General features: G+C 37.9%; 1 protein-coding gene across 6 annotated transcripts in view; it reads left to right on the forward strand.

Annotated features, from left to right (window-relative positions):
• MYZAP (myocardial zonula adherens protein) overlaps positions 1–23,512 on the forward strand; it is a 73,917-nt gene extending 50,405 nt beyond the window's left edge. For 4 of the 6 annotated variants that reach the window (XM_035554022.2, XM_035554019.2, XM_035554020.2 and 1 more), the window contains exons 11-14: positions 7,752–7,835; positions 8,458–8,558; positions 10,104–10,198; positions 10,563–13,749. In XM_035554022.2, coding sequence (XP_035409915.1) covers positions 7,752–7,835; positions 8,458–8,558; positions 10,104–10,198; positions 10,563–10,663 — 381 coding nt within the window. In that variant the 3' untranslated portion in view covers positions 10,664–13,749. Of the gene's footprint in view, positions 1–7,751; positions 7,836–8,457; positions 8,559–10,103; positions 10,218–10,562; positions 13,750–17,487; positions 18,184–18,935; positions 19,159–20,142 lie in introns of those variants that run through there. The other 2 variants (XM_035554024.2, XM_035554023.2) reach the window with 2 other exon arrangements.
• The last annotated feature ends 1,388 nt before the right edge of the window (positions 23,513–24,900 follow it).

Raw genomic sequence — 24,900 nt, forward strand, 5'->3', positions numbered from 1 at the left:
ATCAGCAACAGACAGAAGCCAAATTATTACGAACCAAAATCTGCATTGTATAGTACCCATAGTAAAAGCAAAAACAACAGCAACTGCAAAAACACAACAGCAAATGTAGAAAGAAACCCACCCTGGGAGCTTGGAGAAAGAAGATATATGGCAGAACATAAATAATACCCCCGCAGTCCAAGTGTTCGTCATGCCTCAGTGGACTTGAGCAATGCAATACATTGTTTATCTATTGGCAAAAGTAGAATCACTGCTGGAGTTTAGTGAGATTGTTTATACATTCATAGCATCAGCTCTTTCAGCTGGGAATTGCATGGCCAAGTCGTTAATTAGAAGACTTAAACACTGCTAAGGTAGTTCTTAATAAGGTGTGTTGAACTGTTAGACAAGGTGCTGATATTTATAACCCATTAGGACATCTAGGCCCTGTGGGCCTGCTGTAGGAATAGATGGACATCAAAGACTGCTGTAATACATTCATACAGGTCACTAGTTTAGAAAGGTTGCTAAGTTGGTGCAATAACTTAAATCAATAAGTAGTTACTTTTTCTTTATATAAAATGGGAGTTTTAAAATACCAAGAAGTACTGATTTAAGGAGGACTAAAGGAAAAAGGTGCTCATTTCTATTTGCTTTATTATGTTCCCTGAAAAAAATTTCAACACTAGCCTCTGATAAGTACTACTTAAGGTCCAGTGAAATATTGGAATCTTGAGTAAAATCTTGTTTTCCTTGTACAGCAACTGTCTGAGAGTTCAGGCTGATGTTGCAATGTCTTGTCTGTCTTGTTTTGTATGGTGTAATATGTGTTTGTCCTGTGTTTAGTCATATTTACAACCAGTTTGTTCATGTCTCTGTATCAGTGTTACAGATGCCAAATTGATTTATGGTAGATGAATAAGAAAAATGCATGATACTTGAATAATATATAATATTTAACTATATTAGTACTGTCATATTGTGTTAAATATTTTAAATTAATGGAAGATATTATCAAGTGGTAAATGTTGACTGAATTTACCTAACAGCTGGATCTGTTCCAATTCAATAGATAACTGTATATTTCGAGCCTCCAGAACTGTGACTAAGTATACAAAATAAAATCAAGTTTGCTATTTCAGACTTTGTTTATAAAGGCTCTACAATTGGACATAACTTTAATTCTCTCTTATGATGCTTCTTCTTTCTCCTTTAATTGATTCATAGTTGTGTTGATTTCCCTTCTAATATCACTACTCCTCCAGCAGTTATTTAGAGGACTCTTTCTTTCGGGTCTCTTGATACTCCTCTTGACTGTTCTTCTTAGGTGCTCTACCCATGAAATCAATGTAATGCTGTTGACTTATACATCTAGCTATCTATCTTTACTGAAGTAGTTGGTTGACAGAGCAAAGAAATTCAGAAGTGCAGCTCTTGCCAGAAAATATTTACACTGTCCATTCAAATAGCATGAGCATTTCATCTGGTATTTGAGGACACTTACTGGAGACCCCATAAGGTACAGTAGGGAGAAATAAACATATCTTCATTGATGAGACAGACAACAAGAATTGAATTTTCTGGGAGATGCTACAAGATAAGGTCAGTCTGGAAGTTGAGGGAGTTTGAGAGAGATAACCTTGAGGTTTTAGAAGGAGGCAAAGGTATAGAGATGGTAACAGCAATAGCACAAGGAGGAGAGAGCCTGGAAAAAAAAGTACTGTGGCATTAGTAATCCTCAGCCAGTGAATAAATTCAACAAGATTCACATTGTACATGGGGGTCTCATAGGCTGATTCTGATCACTGTCAACTGCAGTAGATATGTGCAGTGCAAGCTGTACACCCAACATGACCTGTAGGGATCTTTATGGATCTGGCCATGACTGAGAGAGATCAGGTGCCCTTTCCTGTGCTCAGCAGCCAAGTGTCAGGGATTGAAGTGGGGTAGACAAAGGGCCGAGCTTGTGTGCCCTCACTGTGTTGACCTGTTGGGTGCTCCCCAGCCCTGGGATGGCCAAAGAGCACATGATGCATCAGTTCCTGGCAGACCAGGTAAGTTACAATACTGTAGCTTGGGCCTTGTTGCTCTTCCCTTCCTAATTTCTGGAATAGTAATCTGTTACCCAACAGGAGGAGGAAAGGCAGCAACAATGAATGCAGTTGAGTGGGGGAGCTAAGAGAGGATGAAGTGATAGGAAAAGAGGGTGATGTTGTGACCCAGGACTGCTAAATTCACATTTCTACTGTTAGCAGAACTGTCTTCAAAGGAATGAGTGGGTGGGTCATTTAACACAAATGTGTTAAGCAGATTTTTGTTTGACTGCTTAATGTGGGTGTGAGTAAATATTGGTGGAAAATTGGAGGAAAATGAATGGCTAGTGAGTCTAGCAATGCAAGACAGGGAAGAGATGAGCACTAGGGAAAGCCTGCCTGGGAATTTGTAGACAAGGTTGGAAGAAGAGAGTCTGAAGGCTACATCTCAGTAGTACTTGAGGAAAATGATGGAGAAATCTGAAAGGGTAGTTGTGCAAAAGCCAGATTTGGGAGCAAGTTGCTGAGTTGGCTATGAGCTGAAATGCCAAAGTTTGCAGATACAGCAAGGGTGAGGTGGATTATAGGCCTTGGTCATTGCTCCCCCCCAAAATGTAGGAAGATCTTGGTGATATTTTTGTCCTGGAGTCAGTCCAGAAGTGAGTCAGTCTTTGCCTTGCACTGATTTGTTTTTGACCCTAGAGTGGCCTGGCCACCACACAGGCCTTTAGTTCGGTATTGTGTTTGACCTATCCTCCTTCACCTTTCCTTCTCCTTACCTTATATTCAACCAAAAGTCAAAATCTATTGCTCTGTCATCTGTTAGTTGATCTCTCACTTTATACAACTCCTTGGATCAAAGACCCTCTTGAGATTATGTTTTGTGCAATACACGTCTAAGCATTATTATCTTAGATTAGTTTGCCATAAGTAAGATTTTTATGGAAAAAAAGTCAATATAATGTTAAGTAGCAAGGCATTATTTTTATTGCTGAAGAGCTTTTACCCAACACCAGCATTATGAGCCACTGCCTTGTTACATTCCTCTCTCAAAGGAAACCAATATAAATGCACTGAATTAAGGTTTCATTTTATTTAATATAGTAATATTAGTAATATATTAATATAATCCCCCAAACTTATTCCTGTTTTTTTTTGTTTGTTTGTTTGTTTTTCTCTCTCTCTCCCCCTCTCTCTCTCCTGGTTTCCTCCAAGTGCACGTCCGCTTGAAGAGTAATTAAATCAGGTTTGCTCACTCCTGGTCTTCCCTAAGCTAATGGCATAAAATGATGTGTACCCAAATTCTTATTCTTTAAATAAACTTTTTTTGTAGTAAACTACTCTGGTGGGATGTGTCATCCATGTCAAGCCTTGTGGTAGGCTTAAAGGTGTTTCAAAACCTTGGTGGAAGCCATTTTAGCCCTTGGACAGCAGTAGTGCTGAGACAATTAATTGTCCGTGTGTTGGGGAGTACAGCATGTGTGTATGTCGTATGGGTGCCCTGCTGTGCTCTGGCTTGTTTTCCTTCTGCAGTGGCCTCAAAGGGTAGCTCTGCTGCATCTGGGGAGCAGAGGCTGCCAGACTGTTTTCCTGGCCCTGAAACAGCCTCTGCCATTATAACAGCTGCTAAATTTCTCATGATATGTATTTGGCCTGTATAGCTGCCTTGAGTTGAGTTTACTTGTCTATAGTTGAGTTCATAATGTTGTAAAGATCTACCAAAAAGTTTTATGTAAGTTCCATAATTTGCAGCCTTATCATATCTGTGATCTGCATGGTCTAATCACTCAGTTCTGTTTTACTGCTAGACTAAGACTGCATGTGATGACATACTACAACATTGCCTCTTCTCCATATGTTAGAAAGAGAAGGCATATTTTAAAATTCTAGCATAATTCTTTAGAAGGACAAAGTAGATTGATTAAGTGGGCTTTGATTGATGCTATGTGAATGTGTTAAAAAGAGGCAGGGAGTGCTGTTCTATGTTGTCCAGTCTGCCAGTTCTTAGAGGATTCTTAATAAAAAAAAAAAAAAAGAGAGAGAGAGAAGTAAAAGCAGTAACATTCCCACCAAATTACAAAATCTTATTTTTGGAGTTGAGGTTTGTGTTTGGGAAGAGGAGGAAGCAGTTTGTCAGTCTTCCCCCCTCCCCCCAGGGGAAAGAAAAAAAAAAAAAAAGCAGCTGATGAGCTCTCGTTCAAAAACAAGAATGTGTATCTATCAGGGCAAAACCTTCCCCTGATCCCATAGCTCTGCTTGGCTTCAGTCTTCTCTGCACTGTACTAATTACAGGTGTTAAAATTATTTACTTGTATGCACAGTAGGAGAACAGAATATCGACAGAGAAGACCCACTTAAAAATCCTAAAAGAACAGTTTATCTTTTCTCAAGTGGAATTTACTGGCAGGGCTGAAGCTGTTGAACCAGTGACTTAATTTAGTCACACTAGTAAACAAAGTAGTAATTAAATGAGAAGATATTACACCGTTGTGAAAATTCTGAAGTTATACAGTTCTGAAAATGCTACAAGCTTTGGATTTCTGTGATCAGAAAACTGAAATGATAATAGCTTCAGATGACTGATAACTTTTGCATGCATCTCAAAGTAAACAAACAAAAAACTGATTTTGAGAAAGATGAATGATGTCAGCACTCATATTCTGTAACTGTTCAGATAAAAATACTCTATGAAATTTACATTTTGCTTTTTTTCTAATAATAACTGATTATTGTGTTAATTGAAAATCGGGAAGACTGAATTAAAGTGGATTTGGTGATTTTATAACTTCAGTTGAATTTATTTATCTGTTCTTCATTTTTTAATGCTTCTGTGAGTTTTGGTTGCACTGTAGATTTTTGGGAGGGTGATAGTATTACTGGTGCTATGATTATTGTACTTTTGAGTATTTTATCATTCTCTTTTAACATGATGTGACTATTTTTATTAATCATTATTTCTAGATGTATTGAAAAGTTTTAAACTGGTGGTCTTGGAGGGTTTTGTTAATTTGCTTTCACAAAATTGGTTTTAAAATATAGAATTAAAAAGTGACTGGTGAGACCACGTGAAAAAATCTGACCAAGCAATTGGAAATGGTCTGTCTTTGTGACTGCCAGAAAAAGAAATGTATTCTGAGGTTTGTTTGGTTCTATACAATTCTATAAAATAATTCATTTTGGTAAAATCCACTAGGTTTTTAGTAATTTATTTTCCTTTTTTCCTTAAAATTGTGAAACCCATAGCCAACCAATAACCTGACAAAAAAGGCTACCTCATTTTATGTGAATTTTTATAGAAAATGCCTATGCTTTATTATGTATAGATATTTTTATACTTATGATGAAGAAAGCTATAAGTATGGATCTACTTTTTTCACTGTTGGCATATTGCCCCATAATAGCAAGGAATGTGCAGAACACACGCTTTTCTAGTGCTGTAAATGCATTTTATATCTTTCCTCATCTAACACAGCTTTAGCTTTTTTGTACATACAATAATAAAGATTTTGCTAAAAGCAGTGCATGGTAGACTGGCATTCTATTTGTGATGCAGACCATCCATTTACTGCCTTGATTTACATCTGTTTTTCAGCTTTCAGGTGTAAGATCAAAAGCTTTTTGAATCTTTAAACTCTAATTTTGAGGAACCATGGAGACACTTGACTCAGATAATACGCTGTTGAGTACAGCAGAAGTTGTTGGTTGGGCTCTGCCTAGTTAAAGAGAGCTGGTATGGAACAGGGACAGGGGGTTAATTAATGATGTTCCAGCACTGCAGTTGTAAGAAATGCATTCCCATGGACTTTGAAGGGGAAAAAATCCTGAGTTTATACTTATTTCACATCATCTGACGTGAAATAGCATGTTCAAAAAAGGTCAATTTAAATGTAATTAGAAGAATTAGACTTGACACCATTTAACATTGAGCGCATAAATACTGTCCGTTGCTATCAGCTTTCATTGTTGTTGTACGACAAAAATTGCATGAGCACAGGACAAAGTGGGAAATTTATCTTCTCCCAGTTCCTACCTGCATACAAACACGATGCAGAATCCATTGTCTCCCAAGAACTGATCTTTCGGTGCACTTCTGATGATCTGCCATAGAAGTACTTTTATCAGTGCTTTCTGCACCTGAAGCAGACCGTAACTGCAGATACAGGAAGCACCTTGCCTGTTGTGCCTGTTAAGTGGTGTGTGTGTCTACAGCTGTGTGAGTAAGAACCTGAACCTCCTCCTGGGGAAGCAGTAACATTTGAAGTTGCTATTTAGCTATCGTTTTTGTTTGCTCTTTTTATTAGTCACCATTTTAGTAGGTGCAGTCAGCAGGAGTTGAGAGAGAATAACCAGTGATTTTTCCTTTGGTCCAAGGAGAAAATGTGATGTGTTCGCACAAGATTCTATTGTCTCCTAAATTAAGTCAACAGGTTTCTTAGACTGTTGCTGATAACAGCATGCACCTTACACAGCAAATCAGCTTTAAGCAAGAAGTTCAGAAGAACAGAAAAAGAGAAATGCTTGTGGCTTTAAGAGCTTTAGAAAGCCATTTCCATGCAATGAGACGAGCTTTGGGCCAGCAACAAGAGACGGTTATGAAATCCAGGGTGCACCCAGTTTCTCTGGCCGTACCTGCTTGTGCTGGTAGCAGGGACAGATTTAATGCAAAAGGTCTTGTATGACTCTGTGATCAGCAGAAATTCCAGACTGTACAAAGGTCATCATCGTTCTACATAGAACAATATTAAGATGCAATACTTTTGGTGCAGCTAACTTTTATTTTCATGAACACTGAAATAATTTATTGCCTTTACCTTCGTTAAAATGAAAAAAGTGGTTTTTTTTAATGAGTTTAGTATGCCAGGAAAGAACTGAACAAATATGACCTTCAAGAAACTAGCAATGGGCAACCTATTTTTGGATGTAGGTAAAATTCACTAGAGCAAAGGCCTTTGAATCAGAGATGGAGTTTTCCTGAGTTTGCTTTGTTACATGACAATGTTTGAGTTTTCATTTTGTATCCAGGTTTATAGATTCTTAAAAGCCATGTTAGTATACGTGTAGTATACATGTTAGTATACAGCCTCCTCTTCTCCAGACTAAACAACCCCAGTGCCCTCAGCTGCTCCCCATAGGACTTGGGAAGCGGCTGAGGGCACTGGGGTTGTTTAGTCTGGAGAAGAGGAGGCTCAGAGGAGACCTTATTGCTCTCTACAACTCCCTGAAAGGAGGTTGTGGGGAGCTGGGAGTTAGCCTCTTCTTGCAGATAACTAGTGATAGGACTAGAGGGAATGGCCTCAAGTTGTGCCAGGTAAGGTTCGGTTTGTAAATCAGGAGAAATTTCTTCTCAGAAAGAGCAATCAGGCATTGGAACGGGTTGCCCCAGGGAGGTGGTGGTGTCACTGTCCCTGGGAATGTTCAAGGAAAGGCTGGACTTGGTGTTTAGGGACATGGTTTAGTGGGTGACATTGGTGGTAGGGGGATGGTTGGACCAGATGATCTTGAAGGTCTTTTCCAACATTAATGATTCTATGATTATATCATCTATATACAAACTATCTTAACTGTATGGATGATAGCCACAGTTAAGTAGCTTAAAAGTAGTTTGTGAATATGTATAGCTTTTCAATAGTTGCCAAATAATAAAATCAAACATCTTAACTTCCTGCAGTATCTAGGTCTTTTTCCTGCGCTTCCCATCCACATTAGACCAAATGTTTTTATTTTATTTTCTCTTCACAGATTGAAATGCTAAGGAAGAAAGTCAAAGAGAAGGAATTATTTATCATACAGCTTTTAGAAAAAATTTCTTTCCTAGAATGTGAGGTAAGGCATTATATTATTGTGATTATTTTATGAAAGCCAATAAAATTTGAACTGATATGATCTGATGTTGCCTAAATGCATGTTTATTGTATATATTTGCTGTACTTCAGCAAATTAAACTTATAATACCAGTCACATGAAGAATGTATGTAATACAAAGTCTCAATACCTCCACTATAGAGACAAATAAAGTTTCTGATGTTGTTTCTCACCTTCCTGGGGCTGTAGGTTCCAATAAGTAGCAGGGAGTAATAAGAGGTATAGGTATTAAGTAGCCTGGGATTTGAGTGGTCATGAAGGTCACTTTTTCCACATCTGTGCTCCATGTGATGGCTTTATCTACTCAATTAACTGGGATAGATGTACAATTTCAGTGCTAGCTTTCTTGACATAGAATTTTATAACGGTATTATAAGTATTTAGAAACTTCTTAACAAATACAGTTAAGTGTTTTTTGTTTGTTTGTTTTCCGAGAAATAAGGACTCTTTATTTTCTCAGTAAATACTCTTACATTATTTCTTATGGGGAAAAGCCAGTCTGGAACTTTTTTTTCTTGTTTAATTAATGTAATTTAATTAACTGAAATAAAATAAACTTGTGTTGAAAATTACTGTTTTCCAGAATAAAGAATTACAAGATAAATTGGACTATTTAATGGAAAATCAACCAAAGACCAACGTAGAAACCAGAGATGCTGGTGTAGGATGTGATCTTCCATCCAGGTATTTCAATTTTCTGCTTGTTTATAGCAAACTTCTTCATAATGTCCTTTATTGTCACTGTGTTGCTACACTACTAGCACAAACTGTGAAGTTTTGCAAAATTTTCCTAATTTTCAAAGAGGAACTAGTAGGTACTAGGTGTAATATGCTTTAATGACTTAAGCAGTTTTAGATGCAAATGTATTGCAGACCTTTGGGGAGTACTTAGTTACAGTAACATGTTTTAAGCAGGGAGTAAAGCTAGAAGTCAAGGGATCTGACTTTGTGAAATGAGGAAAATATTGATGAAGTATGTCTGCTAGCACCACAGCAGAAGACAATAGACACCACTGCCCTGAGCCTGTTTAATGCTGGTTTCATGCATGTTTTATTCTCTGTGTTCCACCAGATGCATCAAGGACCATTTTAAAGGGCAGGTAACACCAACAGAAACGTTTCAGGGCTGCAGAAATTTTTGGAGCTATGCTAGGCCTAAGTGGATGATTGCCAAGTAAACAGCACAGTCAGATTACCACTTCTTCACCTGTCTCTGTTTTGTGCTGGTGGGTGGCTCTGTAGCCAGGTTTAGTAAAGATTCAGCCGTAGTGCCTTCCCTTCTCCTCCTCCTCTCCATCCTCTGTCCCAAACGCTGCAACAGGGGTTGTACTGAGCCCTGGAAACAATGCTATGGACTTGCACTTGAATTTCTCCCCCAGCAAACCTTCGCAAGGAGGGGCAAAACAGTACAGTAACAAGGATCATTGCATAGCACTTTTACTATCAACAGGTAAACTAGTTCATTTTAACTGCGCTGCAAATTGAATCATTTAGTTTGAGGAATGTAAATTAGCATGTGAAATCCGCACTAGCATATGAAATGCAAACTAAAATTTCCCTTCCCAATTTAAAAATGCACGCGTGATAGTGTTCAGCCTAGAGCAGATTTTAATGGTATGAACTTTGAAACATCAGAAACAGTGCTTTTCACTCAGGACGGCAACATATGTTTGCATCAGGATGTAAATATCTTTGTTGTCCTCTCTGGGTCCCCTTTGTATGTTACCACAAATCCTACTTATCTGATATTTTTTCTGTTTTTGAGATTTATCTTTGACTTCTATGCAGTTTTGCTTTTATGGAATTAGACTTCACAATTAGTTGTGTTCTTAAATTTAATGCTACTATCTTCACTGTTACAGGATCCTTCAGCAAAGCAGCTCTGTTGCTGAACATTCCAATATGAGCTCCAGCAGAGCTCAAATTGTCAATTTGTTTGTCAAAGCTGTAAATGATAGTTAATTTCTTAGCTACAGAAATTTAAATATATATCTTTAAAGACTTTTTAGCCATGTATATTTGTAGCCAGCATGTAAATTTGTCAGTATCAGCCATGTTTTTTATCAAATATACTTTGTGGCATTGTAGAAAAGAAATATGGAACATACCATTGCATTGAATAGTTTAATTTTAGCCCATCAGTGTCAATAACAAGGCACAAGTTCATTGTAGTGGCACTTATAGCCCTCTGACATTAATTCTGTAATTTTTATTTTGTCTCCTTAACAGTACAAGTATTGAGAACAGAAGATCTCCTGAAAGTGCAAGGCCAGTGAGGACATACACCCCATTCAAGAGAGTGCTGGAATTTAGCACAAAGAACAGTACGTCTTGAGCATTCAGGTCAATGTGCTTTCTGAATACAAGCAAATATTTTGCGCTTTTGCAGCTTGATTAGATACATTTTTATCAAGTCATAGAGAAGAACAGCAGCATGGAATCTTGCTAAATTTATCCTGAAAGCAGCTTTTTAGTAGCTTCATATCTGAAGTTACTACAGACATTAACTGTGAGGGAGATATGCAAGAAGTGGGATAAATGAAACAGCAGTCATTATTGCTTCTTTAGAAGCTGTCTAGTGCAATGTGTCATTTCAAATAACTGTAAGGAAGGAGTTGTATAGCTGTACAGATTTTCTTCAAATGTGTTCTATTTGTACAATGAATCTCTAATATATTTTATTTTCAGTCCTGCCAGGGGAAGAATCTGAAACTACCCTGGCAGAGGGCATTAATCTGAAAGCTCCCCCTTTGCGTACAAAGTGTGAGGGCTGTTCACATCTGTCATAGAGACCTGCGGAGATTGAGGGCTCCATTCCCCTGGAATAGATTCACTAGTAACCAGCACTCTTTTGATGGAAGGGAGTGATGCAACTGGGCTGTTCTCAAAGAATGCCCTCAACACATGCAGGTGAATGTCACATTTGTTGCTCAAAACAGTGACAGAGCAGCTTTATGATGGGTTTTGTTTTGTTAGATGAGGCACTGGTTTGTACTTCCCAGTCATGGGGTAGAGTGACCATTGGTTTTACATTCAACAGGAATTGTGTAGGAAAATCTTTTTTTTTTTTTTTTTTTTTAATTACTTTTGCATTAGAGGAAGGAATTCTCACTAATTCTCAGTTTCTGCAATTCCTACAGCAATAGCAATTCTGAATCGGGATTTTGATCTTAAGTAGTTTTTTTTTTCCAAAACACTTAAAATCTTATCCCTGTCTTCAAAATATCAGGAGGAGTTACTGCATCTACTACTGAACTTATTTAAATATATATAGTGTATTTTTTACATTTTGTTTAGATCTCCTACTTTTACTGAACTAAAACAAATTTATTAGTATTTTCTTGTAGTGCTATTAACATGAATGCAGGGCAGATTATTTTTTTATTACAGTAACTGCTATAGAAAACAAACAACTTATGTTCTGTATGACTAATGCTGTTCTTGCACTGAATGTCAACCCCAGAGGTATTCACTGCCACAAGGCTTCACATAGTGATTGCTTTTGTCTCCAGTTTAATACAAGTTCTTAAATTCAGTAGTCTGTTCAAATTAAATATACTCAGAGTTGTACTTAAAATAATAAAACTCACCTCATAATCCCAATTTTATTCCTGCATTATTTCACGGTTTTCTGAATTTGTTAGATAGTTTTGTTTATTCTGTAACTGTGCTGTTTAACTAGTAAATAAAGAAGCCTGGATTGGAGGATGTTTTGATGTAGTACAAGTACCTCACAGGAATGAGAATTGCGTGATGTAATTAAAGCTCCAGCTTTTATGCTTAGATCATCCTCTATTTGCATGTAAGTTATTTTTTCTCTTATGACCTGTTCAACTCTTGAGGACTTAGAATGGTTGTTATTTTTTAGAAAGTCAAACACAGTACTGTGGGTTGTATCATGCATAGAAATCAAGAGAAACTGCAATCAAAGTCATTGACAAAAAGGTAAAATATTTACTGTGTGAAGTAAGCCTGTAATCTTCATTGGGATAGAAGTCACAAACATTAACAGCTGCTTAGCATTTCTTTTAAAAAGAACAATGCAAAATTACACCAAGTTAATAGCTCTAAAGGGAAACTCATTTACTTTGCATGTGATAAACGAGCGAGAATGATCTCATAGGTATCAAAAGGCCAAAGAAAACCCCAGCTGTTGCATTAGTGAACAGGAATAATACCACACATTTGCTTAAATTGCTCACCTCTTTTAGGTGTAAAACTTTTTTTTCTTTTTGAGCTAGAAAGGGCTTGTAGAGAAGGTCCCTGAGAATTAAGTCAGCTGCTCCCTATCAAAAGTCCTTCAGAGGAAGCACCCTCATTATGCAAAGCAGAGGAATTGTCTTGCACCAACAATACCAATGACAAGGAAACAGCTGTAGTCTTAACCTGCATTTTTGATTGAAAGAAGTTTTGGTGCTTGAGTGGGTTTGAACGAAGTTCCCAAGTAACAGTTAATTTGATCAATAACTGAGTTAGGTTATGAACAGCTAGGATCTTGAAGTGAAACTCTAAATGAGAATATATTTAAATTGGAAGTCTATGTTGATGAACCCAAAAGATGATGGGTAATGACCCAGCCCAAATTTCAGGCACAAGCTTTGGACATGTATAATCATATCTCCCTCTAGTGGCTGACAACAGCAAAAATATTTGCTGATATTTGGAGAAAATCAATTCTGAAGAGAAATACTAGAGACTAATCCTATCTGTTCATATTAATATCCATAAGGGATGCAATCTCAGTTCATTGCATAATGCCTGTTACCATTTTATGTGCCCAAACAGATTGTATTTGAGAATTTTAATTCTGAACCATGGTTGGTGAGTTACCATCAAAACAAGATGAATAGATGAAGGCTTTATTTATAGAATAATGGAAATGCAGGTTGTTGTAAAAGAAAGACATGGACTGGACATTTTAAGTAAGTAAAAATACTTTTATTGCTCTGTCTGGTTTTGGCCAGAATTCAGAAAACAGAACCTGGTAACTGAGGAGCTCAGAGAACGGTAATAGAGAGAAGGATGAATCAAAATGCTGTTCTAATACAGTCTTCAAAAGGAAGTTCTCTCTGCTTTTAATATATTTCTGAGTATATCTCTAAAAATATTGCAAGATATTTCAACTTTGAGACTTGCAAAATTATAATCATCTGCTCAAAACTTTACCAAGACTGCAGCAATCTTTCCTGCAAAAGTGTTCTGTGTAAGCTCTCTGTTATTTGGTGAAAAATGACATTTTTTCCAAATCTAATAAGGATTGAAGTTTATGCTGTATTTTAGAGCATTTTGATATTTAGTGAGCTGGATGACCAATATATGATTGGACTATTGGTCTAAATTTAGTAACTGTGAAGAAAAGGAGAGGAACAGTATTTATATAATTGTGTTACATGAAAATATAGAGCTTTCCAGTCAAATCAGCAGCTATGTAAATTAGCACAAATAATAACAAATCTGACTGAAAAGACTGTAATGCTTCAGTATAATTTTTTTCAGTTTGAGATTGGATTCCTTAGTACTATAAGACTAGAAACTAGTAAAATTTCTGTAAACATCAATAAAAGCCATATAGCTAAGTACCAGAAAGTGCATTAAATGTAAGTCAATTGTATGACTTCATTTGTACCATGGTAAGTATTCTTCTGTGATTCCAGATCTTCTGGAAAGTATTTTGGGATACAGTTTTCATGTATGCTGTATAAATAATGCAATTAAATTGCATGCTTTTAAAACATCCTGTATGTAAGACCTGAAAAGGTTAAATTGCAATAAATATTGTATTTAAACTTTTTGTTCTGTTGTATAAACACTCAGAAATAAACTTACCTTAAAACCTTGCAAACTCTTACTCTACATAATCTTGTTTGTTCAAAACATGTATGAATGCAAAAGTGGTTACTCTGCAGCCTTGACGTTCTTCAGTGTTTCCTTTGGCAGATGTGCTCTTGAGAACAGGAAGACACTCCCTTGCTAAAGACTAAAGACTCTTCTCAAAGCCAAGTAAAAAAAAGTAGACAAACTCTTTTATGAAATAAAAAACTATTGACGTGCACAGGATAAACAAGAACTGGGCAATGTAGCACTCACAAAAACAACAAAAATCTTCAGATCCCACAGATAACATCTGAATATATCTGGGGTGATGCTCTCGAACTGTAAGAAGAATAGGATTGGGATGAATGTGGCCCACTTTCTTTTCTTTTCTTTTCTTTTTTTTTTTTTTAAGTTTATATCCATTCATTGATGATAGCAATTTATCTTTAAGGCAATCACAATTAAGCAAGCTACGTCAACTACATAAGAAGAGGTTTTACAAAAATGACAATTACAGTGTTACTGGTTTGCAGTGCTCAGCTGTAGAATGTGAAGGTTTTTACTTGACTAATGCTTCCCTGTGTGTGTACTCAGAAGAAATTGCCAAAAGTACCTTGTAAAATCTTGAGATCAACAATGTTCAGTGCTGAAACTAGAAAATAGGGTTCTGCAAGTTGCAGTCAAAAGCTTTTGGGAGAGGCTTCAAATACTCATTTTGACATCCAAAGGCTTTTAGACGTGAATGGGTAAGCAAATAGGTAAGAAGTTAGTACTTTCTACATTAAGTCTGTAATTCTGTACGGGAAATACCTGCTCCAAGAATGGAGGTGTACATGCTGAACAGTTTCATTCCACTTGCATTTTATTTCATTCCTATTCAGCACTTGGAGATATTTGTACGTAGAAGAGTCCTGAAGAGTTAAAGCCCTTCCAACTCTAGTTTCATCACTAGAACATGGAAGAAGCACAGGAAAACAAAACAAAGGTGGTAGAAGTCATCTATAACTTCAGGTATGTGAAAACTTCCAAAAATAAAAAGAACCTGGTGGATTAAAGAAAAAATATGTAAAAATGTGCATCTATGAGTTTACAGTGTTCTATGAAGGTGTGTGTGGTCTGTAGACATACTACAGTAATTTGAGTTGCTTCCCAAATGTAAACCACTACATTGAAAGGTATGACAAAACATGGGATAGCCTTTAAAATGTTTTTGGTTTGTTTTGTTTTTAGAGAAGTAAGGATAAGGGAGGAGTTTTTTCCTTTAAATTAAGGAAAATAAATTATTACAAAGATGTATCATGCTGATTTTAAAAATTCCTTTAAAAAAAAAAGTGAAATGGAAATGATTCATGTTCAGTCCAAATATTGGTACTATTTTTTCTATTATTTGGGGAGTGGTTTACTCAATGTGTAGTTTGATTCTACCTCCCCTGCCCCCCTCTATTTCCACCTAGCAGCAGAGAAACTGTAAGTATGTTACCCCGTCTCAAAGCCTAATTTCTAAAGTTGTTTTTCCTCCTTTTCTTAGTAAAGAGAATTAGGAGTAACATTTACACATTTATTAAAATAGAAGAAAGGAAAGGAGGACAATGGAAATTATACCCGTAAAAAAAAGAAGCAAGAGTGTTAGCTTTACTTTTAATACCAGTTTTGGACAGACCTGGATATTTCTGATGGAAAAACTTTTCCACCTGAAAAAATTTAGGCAGGTAAACTTCACAGCTATCTCACTCAAAATGCCATATGACTAGAATACATCAGCCGAGTGGTACTTGTCATTGATAAAAAAAGAAATACTAAAAGCACAGACAAATGGCTGTGCAGTGTTCCTTGCAACTGGTGTAAACTTTAAAAAACAAACAAAAAAAACCTATGCTAGAACAAGTTACTTACTTATTTGAATATCTTTCTTTTCATCTATATTATATGCAACAATGAATACTCTTGGGCCACTGGAATTGTGTGTTATCCACGAAAGAGGTTATGGTATTCCAAAACTTAACACTTAAACTTTAAAGATGAGCAATATTACTTCCCAATGATCTGGGACAAATAATGACTTGGTGAATGATATTCCAAGTGAGGATATTATATCCTCATAAATAAAGTTTATTATAAATAAATAAAGTTTAGGACACTTTACCCTCTTCATCTTTTGTTTCCTTTTTCTGTGTTTACGCAGGTTAGCAAATAAACTAACTCACCAGCATCACTTTTCTGCATATGTAGTAACAGCAGTTGAACTGAGATGAGCCGTCATCATGTGAGTGTAGAGCAGATGTCTAATGAGATTGCTTCTGCCCATGTGGAAGTGAGTCTAAATGGAACAGTTTCCGTGCCCAACCTTCCCATTTTCTCCAGTGCGCGCAGGAGAAAGAGGCTAAAAGGAAAGATAAAGCATTCCTTCTTGCAAGTTGCAGAAATGCTACATAGACAGCATAACTTAGGGTGGCATTATAGAGACAGCAACTCGGAGAACTTGTGTTCTACAACATTGAGTGATCTCCTGGTAAGGGAAAAAAGAAATTTTTTTTTTCCTCTTCCCTGAACTCTTAAGGAAAATTCCCTCAGTGATTTTCTTGGGAAATGATCGAGGTTGTACATAGCACGCAGCAAAATGTTCTCTTCAACTAGGCACTTAACTTGGCTTTTCTCACCCCGATCGTGGTATTTTTCCATGGGTAGCTGCCTACTTGATTAATCTCATTTCCCCTGGTCCTCAGCCTTTCCATTCACCTTCCAGCTGAGCAAACAAAGGGGTGGGCAGCCATTTTAAAATGTTTCCTCCTCCATCCCTCCGGGATAGGCCTCTGTTCATCCTGTTCCTAAAACAGCTGTTTTAACAATCTCTGAGAAATGTCTCTGTACTATTACACGCACCAAGGCGCCTCGCGTAGGATCAACTTAAGAAGGCCGAGCTCTGCCTCCTGGGAACTACCATTTGGCTAATGACGTTATTACTGCTAGATGGAAGGGACTTCCTAAAGTCCACGGCATTTGTAGCAGTAAGGCAGTTTGAAGCAAGTAAGTCAACGTTACACAATAATCTGAATTTCTCTATTTGGTCTCCGCGTTATACATAAGTGTGTTTAAATACCATGTAAAAAGAGAAATTCTAACAAAACCCTGAAAGCTGGACCTCGAGTCCTGGACAGCAATTTGCACTCTGGTAGAAGATACTCAACACGTGGGCAGGGCAAGGCTTTAATTAGCGAAAATACAAACTAGTTAACGTAAGAACTATTTGGGCTTCTGCAGCTCCCTGAGCACCCGGGCTCTGCTGAGCCCGCCCCGCCTTCGCCTTCCTACCAAGGGTGGCCCTGCCGCCTCGCCGTGGCTTCCGCCAATATGGCGGCCCCCGGGGAGGCGCGGAAGCGGGGTCGGCGGCGTCGTGCCCGGGCGGCGGCCCCGGCGCGGGGCGGCGCGGGGCGGCATGGCGGCAGCGGCGGGCGGCTTGCGGGGCCGGAGCCTCCCCGAGCTCCGGGACATGCTGAGGCGGCAGCAGCGGCTGCTGGCGGACCGGTGAGCGCGGCGGCGGGCGGCGGGGCCTGGCGGAGCGGGCAGGCCGCCTGGCCGCCTGCTGGCCGCCTTCGCCTGTCCCCCCGTAGGCACCATAGCGGAGAGCTGTGAGGCTGTAAATGCTTTACATCTGGCCGGTTTTCAGAAATGCAACTTGTGAAGAAGCTTACCGATAGAATTGAAGCCTGACAGATTAACGGTTCTAATATAACAGTTCTGTATGTCAGAAAGAAGTAGGGTTGTTTATACCCTGTTAAATAACTATCTTCTTTTATTTTAGGAAATTCATTGATAGGCTTCCAGATAAGGGTAAGAAGATCTCCGATTTTGCTGAAAAGCTTAAGCTTGCCATTTTACAAGAGGAAGAACTTGCAAGGACAGCTGAGTTGTTAACTGCTGTCAGGTTGGAGTTCCAGGCAAATCAGGAGAAGGCTAATACAAGCAAACAGCAAGTTACCCTAAAGGAGGACGTGCTAAGCCAAGAAGATTCCTCAGCCTTGAACAAAAACTCTAATATTAAAGACGTTTCTAAGATTTCTTCCCAAAAGCAGGAGGCAGAATGTATTGGGCAAGATGCCACAAAAACAGCTTTAGAAAATCAAAGGACTCTGAGAGATGATGATAAAATAAAGACTGTTTCAAAAGATCAAGGTCTTTTTTGTGAAGTTGTCTCCAAGTCAGCTACAAGCAGTCATCTGAAAAATGATCAGCAGATATCTCAGCGCAGTGCTGACGATGGTACAGAGAGTACAGGTGCTACAGACAACAGTAGAGACATGTTGGTTGATGCCTTTCAAAAAGTTACGATCGCAGATGGTGATAATAGTGAAAAAGTATTGGAAAAAGAGCAGAATGTGGCGAAACATAAGGGCAATATCTTTGGAAGCCTGCACCCCAAGACACCACATTATATTGAAGTTCTAGAGTCTAGAGCTAAGAACCCAGTCATAAAAAAAAGCAAATTCAAAACAAATGTGTAAGTATTTTTTTTCTAATAATGAAATAATTGAGTTGTGTAAAATTGGAAATGTTGCAGAAAAAGCATGGTAAGTTTATTTTCTTGTAGTGATCAAGGGGATTTAAAGCCATAGGACACTGTATATTATTACATATTATGTATGTATATATTTTATATACATATATATAATAATATATACATATATATATTTATATATTTTATTGGCTCTTTAGCATTAAGTACTGTATAGCCTCAATACTGAATGGTGGTTTAATTCAACCAATTTGGAAAAAAAAAAGTCATAAATCTTCTTAAGCTACAAAACCCTTAAACAATTGGCAAAAATTTCTTCTGAATTGATTCTAGAATTTATAAAACTTTAACAGCAGGGGGCCTTTCGCTTTTCCTGCATCTCTACAGAAACTGCAGTTCACATTGTATTAGCAATAGTAACAATTTCTTTTTTCCTTGGACTCCCAAAGCATTGCTATTTGGTGCTTGCCAAATCATTGGCCTACCTTTTTTGTTCGCTCTGAGGAGTAACTTGTGATATTGTTTATCTGTAGAGACGGTGTATATTACTAAGGAGAAGACTGATCTTGTAGTTTACCCAATTGATTCTTGTTATATATTTGTGGATGGCATCACAACACTTCATGTGTTCTTTCAACTTTTCTGCTCTTGCATGCTGAAAATAAGTTTTAGAACTGAAGCAGTTCAACCTTGTATTTCAAATATGGGTCACAACTTTTATGTTTTATTACTTGTAGATTATCAGGAGAGCAAAGTGGATCATCACATGGTTCCTCATCCAGTCAGTCACCTGGGGGATTTGGCTCTCCAATTACTGCTGAAGAAAGACGACTTAGAGATAAGAAACATTTGAATGACATCACAGCAGCTCGGCTACCACCACTTCACCATGCCCCTGCTAAGCTATTATCCATAGAGGAATCCATAGCAATTCAGATACAGCAAAAAGAAGTTTATGAGGTAAGTATTTGTGATTTAGTCTGAAAAGTAATTACTTAATTACTACACACACACACACACACACACACACAAAAGATATAACACCTCTGATACTGTTGAATTTGGTGATGAAACTGAGATTGCCAGACTGAAGAAAAGCACTCTTTCTTGTATTTGAATCTCTTAAAGCTGTGATTAAAAAATGTATTAATCCCTTCTGAAAGTGCTATTCCTGCATTAAACAAAATTTAGTGTTACTCTTCGTGTGTGGTTACGTTAACTTCATTACAGTCTCTTTACCTCTGACTAGAAAGTATAAACCTTGCCTACTAGCCTTTAAATAGCTTTCAGTCTTTCCATAAATGAAAGACTAGTAGTATTTGGTATTCTTAAAATATTTAAGTAGCTGTATTTGCCTTAGTTTATGCTGTGCCTGAAGAATCCAAGTTCTGAAGTTCTTCAATATTAAGGAAATTTCTTGCTAAATTCTCTTGTAACGGATTTTGATTTTAACTTTCTAGGTGATACCGGGGTAATGTTTTAAACTAGACACTACTGTAAAAGTGTTTGTTGCTACTTACTGTTTTACAAGCACTTGCTAATGTAGTCTTCTTGATACTTGAAGGGAGCTAATTTATTTGTAAAAAGGACTTTTTTTTTTCTGGGGTTGCTGAATGAAGAGCATTGCTATTGCTACATGGATACTGTACAAGTCTGCTATATAGACTGATTTTGTTCTGTTAAAGCTGTCATAAGTATATCAGAGATGAGGACTGCCATATGGGGAATTTCAGCTTTTTAACTCAAAAAAAAAAGGTCAATCTTCAGATATTAATGGCACAATTATGTACTAATGTAAAATTTTTTTCATCAGTTACTAGAAATTTTAATTGTTTACTGTGAAATTACTGATATTATTACATTGAGTTTCTCCTCTAGTATGTTTGTTTGATTAAAAATGACAAAAACACTTCTAACTTGTCTTTTTTTTTTTTTTTTCAATAGGAAATGCAAGCCAAGCTTGCAGCACAGAAGCTTGCAGAGAGATTGAATATAAAAATGATGAGCTTTGAACCAGAGGGGGAGGCCGCAATGCAATACAGAGAAGTGAGAGATGAAGATTATTTTTCAGCAGAGGACTGAATTCAAGAAGGGATGTCTGAGGATGAACCATGTAACTGATCTTTCTGCAGTACTTCTTAAAACCCAAACGTGAATATTGAGAATCATTGATCTAGTTAGTTATTTCTGAAAATTTTAACATTACAGCTGTGGGAAGGGTTCCTTATAAACCTTTTAAGTGTTAAGTGGCAACCCCAAGTGTTATTTGGAGACCTTTTTAGGAGCTCTTTGGGCAGTTAAGCCTTGTGGAAAGCTGAATAGTTTTCAACTATAGTAAAACAAGCTCCTTAACACACTTTTGCAGGCTATGATGAAATCATCTACAAGAGAAGATTTCTTCTGTGAAGAAATATGAGTGCAAAGGGCATCATAACTCATATCCATAAAGTTAGCTAAGGTGCCTGTGAACTGCTGGATGGAAACTGCATGTATGAAATGTATGCATGTATGTCTTGTATAAATGTAAGATACTTCCTCTATTGAGGCATAAACTATTTAAGATTATCTTGCTTTTACCATATGGTGACAATACATGCCTGGTAATTTGCAGCCTAACTATCACACATTTATCTTCTTATCAAATGAGAACTTGTTTCTGTGCCCATAGCTTAAAATAATGCTTTCTGCCATTGTACTGTAAATAGGTACAAAATTTCATTATTTTCGAACTCAAATTCTGTTTGGGCTTTAAGGGATTCTGCTGTTTCATTTTTGGAGATTACTGCAAAGCACATCAAGAGATCAAGTTAGTCTGAAGACTTTAATATTTTTATTAAAGGCCTCAGTGTTTTTCCATATTTTTGTACAGTGCTTTCAAACTTTGGAATACTATTTTTTCATAGTCTGATACTGTAAATGAACAGGTCCACCCTGTGGTTTTCTTAGAGAAAATAAGTTCTCTGTATTTTGCAGATTTATCTGTTCTTTGAAGATTTAAAAAAAAAAGTCTTCCTTACAGTAACATTTTCTGCCTTTCATTATGAATTTTGAAAGATAAGGAACACAAATGAGAGGTATTTCACAATGATTTTACACTGCTGACTAGCATATTCAAACCCTATTATGAGTTCATTTTAGTTTAAAAAAAAAAACAAAAACAAAACATTCTCAGATTCCATGTGTGGCCTGGCAAATCCTGTTTTCTGAGGTACTCCAGCAGCAATGCGCAAGGGGCAGCTCTGTGTGCAAGGCTTGCCCTGGATGTGAACATACTCCTGCAGGAGTGGTGTCCCTGGAAACCAAGATAGGAGGCATTCAAAAAGCTGCACAATATCATTTAGATATCATTTAGTAAAGGAAACTGACAGTCCCTACCACTTCTTGAGTGCATAAAGCAGTTAATGCTGTCAACAGTGCTTTGCAACCAGGCACTTACCCTTTCCCAAACACTCCATAAGCTCCTACGTAGTCCCTGTGGTACAGTCCATACCCTGGCACTGCAGTTTGACAGGCAGAACTGCTAAGCTAATACGTGGCTTTTTTTTTCTTTGCTATGTCATCTGTGATGCCTCTTCCTATACCCTTTCCTCTCACTGTTTTCTTGTTCTAATTTTTTCTTGGCTTCTCAACTCTCTGCTTTTCCCTTCTCCTCGTAAGACTCGTCCGCTCCTAAGAGCAAGTTCATATTCTACATCTGCACCACCTATTCCCTTTTGTATCACATATTGCTTCCAGCTACATGCAAACATATTTAACTTATGCCATGTGTCATGCATCTTCCTGCCATTGTTATCTCCTCTTGCTTTCTGCGGGTCCATCTAAATAACCAGCTATGCACCTGGACACCTTCTGCATACCTCAGTCACTTGAATATCTTGCAGAGACCTGAATGTCTTTGTGTTTTCTGCCACAGCTGCTCTCTTACTGAGGCTTCTTATGCTTTCTCATTTCCTGTCTTGGTTTCAGACTGTAGATTGTGCAGGTATTTGCCACTTCCAGGCCTTATGACCTTCTCCTTACCACGTACCTCTGCTGTTGAGTGGTTGGTTTGTTTGTTTTTGTGCTCCTGCTTCATCCTCACGGCTTCTTAATGTCACTTGTCTTTATCAGCACTAATTTTTGGCATATTTTCAGTCTTTCAGACCTCAGTTCCCATATTGATAACCCATCTGATCCCTACCCTGCATGTGTTTCTCTCCTCAGCCTCTTTCTTCAATGTATGGCTCTGGCTGCACAGGAGGCCAGTTCTTCTCTCATGGATGCAGTTCACCTCTCAGATCACTATTGCCTGCACTGCCATCCATGCTCCCTGCTACTAGTCCAGTTGAGTCTTGTCATTGGTCTTCCTATTATTTCAGTCTGTTGAACTGCCTAAAGACAAGGGGCCTCACAGGTGTATTGGCTTTCCCTTTGCTGTTGCGCAAAGCACAGGTTGTTACCATTTCCAGGCCTGAGTGTATCTGTCCCTGTTAAGATCGTCTCCCTTGTCCTCGTACTGACTGCGCTGTTGCACCCTTTTCAAGTTGTGTGTGGTTTTTCCATACTGGCTTTTCAGTGCTAAAGGAATTTTCACAAAGCTGCACAGTTAAGAATTTGTTTTCTAGATTACTGAAGTCTTAATGTGGGCTTCATAATAACGAAAATTACATTGTCTTCATTGTGCTTTCAAGGCTTACTTTTGCTTTCTAAACTTTGCGAAGCAGAGGCAGATTTCTTGATCTGTGTTTTGACAGCATTCAGCATGTTGGGACTTGCTGAAGGGGATCCCCTGAATGGGCAAACTTCATCCTTAAGGAAAAAGAATTGCTGTAGTAATGGTTAAAGTGGATTATATAGTTATACACTTAGCAGCTGTTCAGCACAACGTTCAGGAATCCTCGCAGAAGGGAGTGCTGTGAGAACACAAAACTAAGTTTAAAGTGTGACTTGTAAGCTATTGCAAAATATGGAAGCTGTCATGGGGGGGTTGTTGCTCCCAGATTCTGAATGCAGATGTGTACTCCATGCTAAGATTTTGTGAGTGGCAGAAAAGCGAAGAGTTAGGTATAAAGAGAGTCCCATGATAAGGAGGATGTGCAATCCAGGAGCTTGTAATAGGTTAGAGAATAAGAGGGTGAATCCTGAATGGTTTAGTCATCCTGAATTAAGTTTCTTATCATATGTAGTATTGTTACTGTGTATTTCACTGTTCTCAGGTTACAGAACATTTCAAAACATACACTGGGAATTGAGGATCTTGCTCTGTTTTATGGGAGTGAACTGTTTTGTCGGACTGGACTGTTAATCTGGAAGAAAATAAAGAATTTAAATAGTGTTTTTGAAATTCTTGTGTGGATAATGCTTTGTTTTGACCACGTAAAGCTTGCAGTCAAATTTTGGGGAAAGTCAGGAACTCTTGCTTCAGTTGCTTAACAAGGAAAACACTGGAGATGAAGTTAGGAAACATTTGCAGTGTAACGAAAGAAAACTTTTGGGAATGTAAATGCATAAGAAAAGATCTGTAAGACCTGAAGCTGGGCAGTCATGCAGGTCTGAAAGATGGCACAGACCGAGCTTAAATGATGTATTGCAAGTCTGAGAGCTATAGCGTCTGAGGCAGGTATCAATCAGTGTGGCAGCATCTGCAGTCCCTTGATTTTTGCATTGTCGAAAACATGGTAGGAGTACCTGATCCCCAAACTGCATAGAGGGAAAGTACCTGTTGGCAAATTTCTGTTCACAGCTGTAACATTTCCTGAGGTTTCCTGAACATGGGGTCTGCATGGAGACTGGTTTGCCAGCTGTGGAGATAGCATGAGCAAGAGGATTTAACAGCCTAAAAATTTATGTTAAGTATTTGGGAAATAACATTTGAAGGAATTAAAAATCTAAAAACTGCTGTACTTTAACTTTTGATTTATTTTTTTAATTTAAAGGCTAGAAAAGATGCAGAGGTTTTCATTGTTTTCATAGACCTAACTGACAGATCAGCATTTCTCTGTTAGTAGTTTTTGGTTCTAGGTGTCTTACAATCCAAAAATAAAAATAAAAAGCTGCAAGTTCCTGTGTGGAAGAAATGGAGCCGGCAAAGTGAGAGAATTCAAGAAGTACAGCTCTGTGTTACAGAGTTTCTCGACCTGTCATAGGGACACAGTATCAAGAGTTAGGGAAAAAACATTCAGACGCTACGGACTTAGGAATTAAAACTTGTGTGGAAAGACATGGCAAATCTGGTCATACTCGGTGTGCAACCTCTGGGCAATAGTTTGTGTGTTTACTTAAACTCACAGACAACCCCGTATCGCGGACACACCACAAGCTGGCAGCCTTTAGCAGCCTCGCAGAGGAGGACCTGACTAGCCTGAGCTGCAAGTAGAGATCTAGCTGGCTGGTCGCTTTGTGCAGCTCCATTGCAGAGCTGGATCCAGAAGGCTGATTGTAATCTCAGTTGTGTACTATGCTGGGTTTTGCCAGTGAAAATGAACTGTAGTGGAGCCCTCTTTGGAACATTTTTGGCCTAATTTGAGTAACATCTGGCTTATCATCTGCCCCTAGCAAGTTAGTGCCTGTAACGAATATCCTTGGGCCAGGCGAATTGCAATGAATTCTTGACCTCTTTTTTTTTTCTCTTTTTTTTTTTTTTTTTCCCCTAAATGAGTGGCATATAAGGGAATGCAGGTCCTATGTTGGAAGAAGCTATTCTCTACCCTATGGACTTTGCTG

Source organism: Cygnus atratus, chromosome 11, assembly GCF_013377495.2.
Source record: "Cygnus atratus isolate AKBS03 ecotype Queensland, Australia chromosome 11, CAtr_DNAZoo_HiC_assembly, whole genome shotgun sequence".
Classification (NCBI taxonomy): Eukaryota; Metazoa; Chordata; class Aves; order Anseriformes; family Anatidae; genus Cygnus; species Cygnus atratus.